The sequence below is a fragment of the Acomys russatus genome, chromosome 19, assembly GCF_903995435.1.
Source record: "Acomys russatus chromosome 19, mAcoRus1.1, whole genome shotgun sequence".
Lineage (NCBI taxonomy): Eukaryota > Metazoa > Chordata > Mammalia > Rodentia > Muridae > Acomys > Acomys russatus.
The window spans coordinates 33685034-33695552 of NC_067155.1; the positions used below are offsets into that span (position 1 = coordinate 33685034).

Below are 10519 nucleotides of genomic sequence, written 5' to 3' on the forward strand. Positions count from 1 at the left end.
TACTGCCTGTTGATAAAAAGGGAACCGTGTTGTGTTCATCATTGAAGGTGTGCCCAATCCCCGACTGTGGTGTTAGGTGTGTGATTCCTTCCCGTCATCCATGTCACCTCTTCGAAGTGTTTGTATGCTGTGATTTTATTTGGTGGGTCCCAGGCGAGAGGAGGTTTCATCCCTGTGTGGACCAGTGAATCCCCGATTTCAATGACCTTCTCCTCCCATAGGTCACCCTTGAGCCGCGTCTGCACTTTCCCAAGAGCCGCAGAAAATGAGCAGATCAAAGGTGAGTGTCGTCCAGTCCCGTGTCGTGTCCCGTGACCGCCCCCTCCATCCTCCCATCCCCCCCCCCCCCCCCCCCCCCCCCCCCCCCCCCGTGAGTAGATTTCTCACTCCTTTGTAATGTGTTTTGGGAGATTCCCGAAGGTCTGCTCTTTAGGATGGTAGTGAGGAGGGAGTAAGTAAAGCATAGAATGATATATAAAGTGGAGCCTCAGTGGCAGGTCGTCATGCTCTGGTGCGTGGGCAGTCTGATAATTCTAAGCCAATGCAGTGACTTGGCAGTGTTGGGAAAGTCCCGCCCACTGTGTCTCTGCAGCCACTATGGGAGTTGCCATTCTTGTTACTTACATACGGGTGTTAAAGATTTCCTAGGACTTGGAAATTTTTATTTTGTTCAAGTTGGTATGGTGGTGGATAGACTATAACAACCTTTGAGGTCTGTGTTCTCCTTCTCAGGCCTGTAGGCAGCTGCCCAGCTGCCCGAGCACTTGTTGCATAACATTTTTTTCCAGAGACCAGAATGTCATAACCCAGTGTGATTCATTTTCATCTTTACCCTTTAAATCCCAGGAGTAAAAATCCCAGACTATGTGTTGTAGTAGCTTGACCCAATTCATTTAGTAATGGGTCCTTAAAAAATGCCTCTTATGCTTTTTTTTTTCTGCTTATCTCCCCTTCCTGCCCCCCCCAGCCCCCCTGCTCCCCCCGCCAGAATCTAGGTTGTTTATTGTTTGTTTGTTTGTTTGTTTGTTTTTTAATAGTTTTTAAAAGTCTTTGCATGTCTTGTGAAATTTGGTCGTTTTCTCAGAAAAATTTGTCATATTGTGTCCAGCCATCTTGTTGTTGTTAATTGTTTTTTGACACAGGGCCTCATGTATCTCAGGCTAGCCTCCAAAATGCGACTATAGCCTGAGATTGACCTTGATTCTGACCTTGAACTTCTGGTCCTCCTGCCTCCACATCGTAAATGCTGGGATTACAGGGCATGCACCACCATGCCTGGCTTGACCATTCTTTTGGCAAGACTGTTGTCTTGGTTGCTTTTCTGTCTGCAGGTTGAAAATTTACAGTGACAAAAGCAACTTAAGGGAGGAAGGGCTTGTTTTGGCTCACAGTTCTAGAGTACCGCCCAGCACAGCGGGGGAAGGCAGTAGGAGCTTAACTTACGGGAGCAGACAATTCATATCTTTTCTGAAGTCCCCTTTATCTGTTTGAGTAGTCCAGGGTCCCAGCCAGGGAATGGTGCCACCCACAGCATCTTCCCACCTCAATTAAAGTAATCAAGACAATCCCAATGGGCCCATCTCCCAGGTGACTCTAGAGTCTATCAGATTGACAGCACTTACATCATGGTTGTTGTACATGGCATCTGTGGGTTTCCTTCTAGAAACATCTGGGTGACCCTGTCTTTGTCGTTATGGGGTAAGCATCTATCTGTGAGATGATGGCTGTTGTCCCGCCCTACAGCCTCTGTAGGGAAGGCAGAATGGTAGCCCATTCTTTGTGCCACTTCTTCATCTATAAGCTAGAATACTTTCGTGGAAGTAAACTCCCCACTCTGGCTACGTAGCTCCCGTAAGAACTACTAGGTGAGCAGCAAAGTGTCTCAGCGCATTGTGCAGTTGACCTTGATAGCTAAATCTTTGGAGTTTGGAGGCAGGTAATCCCTTTTAGTTGGTTTTTGAATTCTTTTCAAACACTTCTTAAATATTTGATAGCATTTGGCTTTGTTTTGTTTTGTTTTTTGTTTTTTTGTTTTTAAAGATTTATTTATTTATTTATTATTATATATACAGAGCTCTGCCTACGTGCACACCTGCAGGCCAGAGGAGGGCATCAGATCTCATTATAGATGGTTGTGAGCCACCATGTGGTTGCTGGGAATTGAACTCATGACCTCTGGAAGAGCAGTCAGTGCTCTTAATCTCTGAGCCATCTCTCCAGCCCAGCATTTGGTTTTGTTGTTTTTGTTTTGTTTGTTTGTTTTTGTTTTTCTGAGACAGGGTTTCTCTGTATAGCCCTGGGTGTCTCGGAACTCTCTGTAGACTAGGCTGGCCTTGAGCCCACAGAGATCACCTATCTCTGCCTTCTGAGTACTGGGATAGCTTTGGGTTTTTTTTCAACATTTTATTTTGAAGTAATTTCAGATTCATAGACAGCTTGCAGAGAAACAAAAAAAATTATCTAAAGAAGTCTTGTGTTCCATTTGCTCTAAGGTACCTTTTTTGTTTGTTTGTTTTGCTTTGTTTTTTTGAGACAGGATTCTTCTGTGTAGCCTTGGCTGTCCTGGACTCACTTTGTAAAACAGGCTGGCCTCAAACTCACAGAGATCCACCTGCCTCTGCCTTCCAAGTGCTGGGATTACAGGCATGCGCCACTGCACCCAGCTAGGTATTATTTTTTTAAAAAACAGCTTTAATAGCCAGGCAGTGGTGGTGCACACCTTTAATCCCAGCACTTGGGAAGCAAAGGCAGCCAGGTCTCTATTAGTTTGAGGCCAGGACAGCCAAGGCTACATAGAGAAACCCTGTCTCAGAAAAAAAACAAAAACAAAAAAACAAATCAACTTTTAAAAAGTTTTTATTTTACCAAGTGTGGTGGTGCATGCCTTTAATACCAGCACTCAGAGGCAGAGGCAAGCGTATCACTGTGAGTTCGAGGCCAGCCTGGTCTACAAAGTGAGTCCAGGACAGCCGAGGCTACACAGAGAAACCCTGTCTCAACAAACAAACAAAAACAAAAAAATTATTTTGTATGTGCCTACATGTGTGTATGTATGGGGGCCAGTATGTGTCACATGCACATGAAAGTCAGAGGACAAATTACGGGAGTCAATTCTCTCCTTCCATGTGGGTTCAGCAGTTAACCCCCAGATTGTCAGGTTGTGTGGCAAGTGCTTTTACCCACTGAGGCATTTCCCTAGCCTTACCATGCCAGCATCACTTAAGAGAGAGCCAGAATGGCTTCTGAAATAATAGGGTGCAGTATTACAGCACTAGCTCTAATAAAAGCCACATCACAGTGAGAGTGGTTGCTTAATCTGGAGGACATCACAAGTGCTTGGGGGGGGGGGGTTTGTTTGGCTTTTTTTTTTTTTTTTTTTTTTTTTTTAAGCATCTTATCCATAAGGTCATAGAACCTTATACCTAGAATTAAACATGAAATAATAGAGTCTTATCCATGGAATCATAAAGTATGGCCTCTGGGCACTAGACATGCATACATACATACATACCGAGAAAACACTCAATGACATCTTTTACAAATATTCTAATGGCCAACTGTGACGATTCACGCCTTTAGTCCCACCACTTAGGAGGCAGAGGCAGGTGGATCTCTGGGATTTCAAGGCCAGCCTGGTTTACAAAATGAGTTCCAGGACAGCTAAGCCTGTTACACAGAAAAAGTCTGTCTTCAAAAACCAAACCAACCAAACAAACAAAACCTCACAAAACCTCTGGTGAAAGCAGTTTAAGAGAGATAGTTTATTAGCTCACGGTTCCAGGCCGCAGTCCGTTACAGCAGGGAAGCCAGCACCTGGTCACCTTGCGTCCCCAGTCAGAAAGCAGGAAGCAGTGAATGCTTGTGCTCGCCTCACCTTCTTGTCTTTGTATAGTCCACAATGGAAGCCAAGGGAGTGAAGCTACCCACAGTGGGCAGGCCTTTCTTCCCCAGTTACCCCATCAAAATAACCCCCCATAAGTGACTAGCTAGCAGCCTGTTCCTCCAGTGAGTCGGGGCCTCAGCAAGTTGATCACTGAGATTAACCATCACCCCTCATTAAATGGTCACTTGGGTCATTTTGTGGGCACAATGAGTTCACTGAGGAGATTAAATTTGCTCAAACTAGGGAAGCAAAAGGCCTGTCCACTGCGGATAAAGTTGAATGTGTGTTCTGGTTTGTCTGGTACAGTGTTGGGTTGAAGCTGTACGCCTGATAATGCCGTACCGATGAGCACCTCACGTACACAGAAATGCTGTCTTTAACAGGTATGATCATACCACACAGCTGTCCAGGGAGTCCTTGATTACTTCTCAGACAACCAGTTGCCCCTTGGTAACTGTGAGCCCCCCACCCCACCCCACAATGGGGCTCCGCAGGGGCTTTCTGCAGAGTCTGCTGTTTACTCTGGCTGCAGACCAGTAGCCCCTGTGTACAGTCGTATGACCCATGGCTCTGGTTTCTCTGTACATAGACGGTATCACTGAGAAATTCCTATGGCTGTTCTGTGTGCACTGTGTATTCCTATGGCTGTTCTGTGTGCACTGTGTATTCCTATGGCTGTTCTGTGTGCACTGTGTGCTTGTAGAAGCTCACAGAGACCAGAAGGTGTCAGAACTCTAGAAGTAGAGTTATCAGACCAATCTGTTGTGAATTTTTTTTTTCTTTTTTTAGCAGAGAGCACTTTTTTCTCTGTGTAGCCTTGACTGACCTAGAATTACTTACTTTGTAGACCAGGCTAGCCATGAACTCACATCCATCCACCTGCCTTGGCCTCCCGAGTGCTGGGATTAAAGGTGTGTGCCACCGCACTTGGCTCTTGAACTTTTCGTAATCCCAACTTTTCCTTATATATTTTACTCTAGGGACACCTCTGGGAGTTGATTTCATTTTTTTCTTTTTCTTTAATGTTATGAATTGCTGCGCGAAAGAAATGTTTGCAGCGAAACTTGAAATGAACTCAACAGGCGCAGTTAGCCGTGCAAATGAAGCGTGCAAAAATCAGTGAGCTGCAGCCCAGAGCTGGCGAGATGACTCAGCGAGCAAAGGCCCACACCACCAAACCCGACAGCTTGTGTTTGAACCCATGTGATGGAAGGAGAGACCTGCCCTCAGTTTTTCTCTGCTGCCCCCCACCCCACACGCACACATTTGCTGCCACACACATGCTAAAATAAAAAATGTAAATCCCCAAACGGACAAAAACAGCCCGAGAATGAGAGGAAAAGAAACTGGGCCCGAGTTGTGAGTATTCCACCATAAGAGGACTCAGAAGAACTACCAGCACGAGAGACTAAAGAATGTGACAGAGTATTATGGGATGCATGCATCTCTTAAGTGGGCATGTCTCATCCTTGGACTCCCAGGCTCTTGAGAGCAGACATAGTGTCTTGTACGTCTTATAGCCTCTGCACCTCCCATAGTCCAGTTGAAAACTGGGGCCGCCACTGTCGTAAGTGTCTCGGTTTCATTTCATGCAGCTGTGATAAAATACCCTGAGAGAGGCTACCTAAGGGAGAAGAGTTTATCTGGCTCCCGATTCCAGGTTAGGGGCCATAATTCTGGGGACGTCAAGGCAGCAGAAATGTTCAGCAGTTGATCATATTGCATCCATAGTCAAGAGCAGAGAGCACTGAGTTCATGCATGCTTGCTAGCACTCGGCAGCCTTCTCCACTCTTTTTTTTTTTTTTCTTAGATTTATTTATTATTTATATAGTATTCTGCCCACAGGTGTGCCTTCCCACCACAAGAAGGCACCAGATCTCATTACAGGTGGTTGTGAGCCACCATGTGGTTGCTGGGAATTGAACTCGGGATCTTTGGAAGAGCAGATGATGCTCTTAACCTCTGAGCCATCTCTCCAGCCCCACCTTCTCCACTCTTATGTATCATAGCATCTCTGTCCAAGAAACAACGCTACCCGTCGTGGGCAGGTCTTCCCACCTCAGTTAACATGATAAAGACACTCCCCCACAGATCAGCCTACTTACACAGTCCCTTATTGTACCCCGTTTCCCAGATGGGTCTAAATGTGTCAAGTGGACAGTTAACTGTCACATGGTTCTGTTTCCCAAGATAGCATGGTGTGTTTCCCTTCCAGGTTCTGTAAGGTAAAGTAAGGAATACACTATTTATGGTTCACTGTTGCGGTAGCTTGGGGAAAGCTTGCACCCCCTGTGCCTTCATTATAGCTTCTAATTCTGATCGTGCCGTTGCAGGGCCCACTGTCGTTCAAGGATGTGGCGGTGGCCTTCACCCAGGAGGAGTGGCAGCAGCTGGACTCTGAGGAGAAGACGACGTACAGGGACGTGATGCTGGAGAACTACAGCAACCTCGTCTCCGTGGGTGAGGCCCCCTTCCCAGCCGCTCAGGTGTGGGTGAGGCCCCCTTCCCAGCCGCTCAGGTGTGGGTGAGGCCCCCTTCCCAGCCGCTCAGGTGTCCGCTCAGATGTGGGTGAGGCCCCCTTCCCAGCCGCTCAGGTGTGGGCGAGGCCCCCTTCCCAGCCGCTCAGGTGTGGGCGAGGCCCCCTTCCCAGCCGCTCAGGTGTGGGCGAGGCCCCCTTCCCAGCCGCTCAGGTGTGGGCGAGGCCCCCTTCCCAGCCGCTCAGGTGTGGGCGAGGCCCCCTTCCCAGCCGCTCAGGTGTGGGCGAGGCCCCCTTCCCAGCCGCTCAGGTGTGGGCGAGGCCCCCTTCCCAGCCGCTCAGGTGTGGGCGAGGCCCCCTTCCCAGCCGCTCAGGTGTGGGCGAGGCCCCCTTCCCAGCCGCTCAGGTGTGGGCGAGGACCCCTTCCCAGCCGCTCAGGTGTGGGCGAGGCCCCCTTCCCAGCCGCTCAGGTGTGGGTGAGGCCCCCTTCCCAGCCGCTCAGGTGTGGGTGAGGACCCCTTCTAAATACTGTGACTTTATTTCAAGACTCTTTCAAGCCGGGCGATGGTGGCGCACGCCTGTAACCCCAGCACTCGGGAGGCAGAGGCAGGCGGATCTCTGTGAGTTCGAGGCCAGCCTGGTCTACAAAGTGGGTCCAAGACAGCCAAGGCTACACAGAAAAACCCTGTCTCAAAAAAACAAAAAGAAAACCAATCAAGACTCTTTCAGGCCTTTGGGTAGCCATCAGGTGTATCTCTACCGCCCCCTTGTGGTGCTGGATATTAAGCCAGAGCCTCCAAGTCAGGCACTTCAGCAGCATCCCTATACACGAAAGGCTGTGTGTGACGTGGAGCAGAGCTTCCTACACCACAGTGACTCCAAGGCCGCCTCTTTTTCCTGTTAACAGGGTACGACGTCACCAAGCCAAACGTGATCATTAAGTTGGAGCAGGGAGAAGAACCGTGGACGGTGGAAGGCGACCGCCATTCTCAGAGCCACGTGGGTGAGTGAGCAGAGAATGAAGTTTAATGGGGTGGAGGGCATAACTGGTGTGGGGGAATTTAAGTCATGACGCCGGAAGTCAGGGTATTAAAGGCTGAGTGACTGGTGAGCACTCACTCGGTGTCACAGAGGTCAAGCCCTGGCTCTGGGACTCTCTTTAAATGGGAGGGACATAGGACTTTCCAGGTGTTCTAACTGACGTGCCAGGTGGAAAGGCTGTGCCGTAGTCCCCAAACTCCTGGTGAGGCAGGGGAATCAATGAGAGTTGAAGGCCAGCCTGGGCTAAATAAACAGACACTCTTCCAAATAAAAACAGAAGCAAAGATTTCAGAAGTCTGGAAGGTGCCATCTCCTGTGTGGCCACTGATGTAGACGCGGAAGTGTCCTTGTGTGGTGACACGTTGCCATCTGAGAGGATGGGGATCTGTTTCCCCCCCCCCCCCCCACAGGCCATATTAAAGCATTTCTTGTTCACGTGTGCCCGCTGACTGTCTCCCCTGCTCCCCTTTGCTGGGAGTCCTCGCACGTCTCGCTGGCTTAGACCCTTTCAGCAACGGCGCTTTCTGCTCGCCATTTCTTAGTTCTTTTTCATTTTTTCTGTCAAAGTTGAGAAGATAGTATTTGTAACGTAACAAAGGTGCTTGCATTCAATGTAAATTTACTTCTTCCCACTTCTTACCCACCATAGACACACACACACACACACACACACACACACACACACACCATACTATAAATATAAGGGAGAGGAGACCTATGCATCCATAGTAATTTTCACTCATAGACTGCTCACATCCCCCTTCCGTAGCTTGTGTATTCATGTTGACAGGGTTTGTTTAAATCTTACTCCTCTTCAGAAATAAGTAAAGTTGACGACCCCGCAGAAAGAACCCAAGAAAATGAAGAGAATCATCTGAGGCACGCTGACGGTCTCAACAGCCGAAGAGCCGAGAAGAGGGGTGCACTCGATAAAGCTTACAACCTAGAGCCAGACCTGAGGTGTTCAGGCGCTCACAGCTGTGTCTGCTGTGGGACGACTTTGGAATCTGTTTCAGAGTTAATTAGCAGCGATGGGAGCTATGCACCAGAGCCCAGCAAGTGTGCGGAGTGTGGGGAAGCATACAGAGAGAAACCCGACGACCTTAGTCAAAGTGGGGGCACGTCCCCTCAGCATGAGGAGGGTATTCTGCAGCAAGTCGCCATCTTGGAGAAGCCCTTTGATTATGAGTGCGTGGACGCCTTAGACAGTGGTGAGTGTGTCTTCATGGCTCACGAGAGAGTTTCTATCGGGGAGAAGCCCTACGGATGGCGTGGCCCCGGAGCCGACTTCATCCCGATGTCAGACTTCAGTGCGTATCCGAGCTCACAAGTGGAGATGAGGCCCTTCGAGTGTGCGCAGTGTGGGAAGTCCTTCTGTAAAAAGTCCAAGTTCATCATCCACCAGAGAGCGCACACGGGAGAGAAGCCCTACGCGTGCAACGTGTGTGGAAAGTCCTTCAGCCAAAAGGGGACCCTCACTGTGCATCGGAGGTCGCACTTGGAGGAGAAACCCTACAAGTGCAGCGAGTGCGGGAAAACCTTCTGCCAGAAGTTACACCTCACGCAGCACCTGAGGACCCACTCGGGGGAGAAGCCCTACGAGTGCAGCGAGTGCGGGAAGACCTTCTGCCAAAAGACGCACCTCACGCTGCACCAGCGAAACCATTCGGGGGAGAGGCCCTATCCGTGCAGCGAGTGTGGGAAATCCTTCTCCCGCAGGTCGGCCCTCAGCGACCATCAGCGAACACACTCGGGGGAGAAGCTTTATAAGTGCAGTGAGTGTGGGAAATCCTACTACCGGAAGTCCACCCTCATTACACACCAGAGGACGCACACGGGGGAGAAGCCCTACGAGTGCAGCGAGTGCGGGAAGTTCTTCTCCCGGGTGTCGTACCTCACCATCCACTACAGGAGCCATTTGGAAGAGAAACCATACGAGTGCACAGAATGCGGGAAGACCTTCAATCTCAACTCCGCTTTCATTAGGCACCGGAAGGTGCACACGGAAGAGACGGCCCACGAGTGCAGCGACTGTGGCAAGTCCGGCCGGCTGCAGCGCCTCCCCGAGGGCACAGATGACTTAGGAGAGTGCCACCTCGAGTGTGGCGAGTGTGGGAAAACCTTCCTCGAGAATTCAGCCTTCAGCAGGCACCAGTCCGCCCCGGAAGGGGAAAAGACGTACGAATGTAACATCTGCGGGAAGTCCTTCTCTGACTTACCGTGCTACACCGTGCATTACAGAGGGCACTCGGAGGAGAAGCCCTTCGGGTGTGCCGAGTGTGGGAAAACCTTTTCTCACAACTCGTCCCTCTTCAGACATCAGCGGGTGCACACGGGCGAGAAGCCCTACGAGTGCCACGAATGCGGCAAGTTCTTCTCCCAGAAGTCCTACCTCACCATCCACCACCGGATCCACTCGGGGGAGAAGCCCTACGAGTGCAGCAAGTGCGGGAAAGTCTTCTCGCGGATGTCAAACCTCACCGTGCACTACCGAAGCCACTCGGGGGAGAAGCCGTACGAGTGCAACGAGTGCGGGAAAGTCTTCTCTCAGAAGTCGTACCTCACCGTGCACTACCGCACTCACTCAGGAGAGAAACCCTATGAATGTAACGAATGTGGGAAAAAATTCCATCACAGATCAGCCTTCAATAGCCATCAGAGAATTCATAAAAGAGGGACGGGAAATGTACTCACCGTGGAAAATCTCTGACGTCTCAATCAAAACACAAAACAAGCCATTGGTTATATAGTGAACGTTGGAAGTCCAGTAGGTAGTTTTTATATATGTGGTGCTGGGAATTGAACACAGGGCCTTTGCATGCTATCGACATTCTACACTGAGCTACACCCCGGTGAGTCTCACGTTGAGCATCCGTGCCCTTGAGCGAGAAGTCCTAAAACGAAATCCATTTTAACCTGAATTTTCAGAGAAGACTGTAAAAATTCAGCAAAAAGCAAACCATGACCGAATCATTTGTGGGACACTAGATCAGTTTTACATGAGTGAGACTTTAAAAGTATTTAGTATTTATTTTTTATTTAAATAGTATTTACATATCAGGGAGTCTTGTTAAGAAATGTCAATTAGGTGAATATGCAACACACCGTGGGAACTTAT

General features: G+C 49.3%; 1 protein-coding gene across 1 annotated transcript; it reads left to right on the plus strand.

Moving 5' to 3' along the window:
- The first annotated feature begins 220 nt into the window (after window positions 1-220).
- Rbak (RB associated KRAB zinc finger) lies at window positions 221-10200 on the plus strand. Its single transcript, XM_051161095.1, has 4 exons — window positions 221-280; window positions 6218-6344; window positions 7268-7363; window positions 8220-10200. Exons 1-4 carry the CDS (start codon window positions 266-268, stop codon window positions 10109-10111), a joined length of 2130 nt encoding a protein of 709 aa, XP_051017052.1. The 5' UTR covers window positions 221-265; the 3' UTR covers window positions 10112-10200.
- Window positions 10201-10519: the final 319 nt, after the last annotated feature.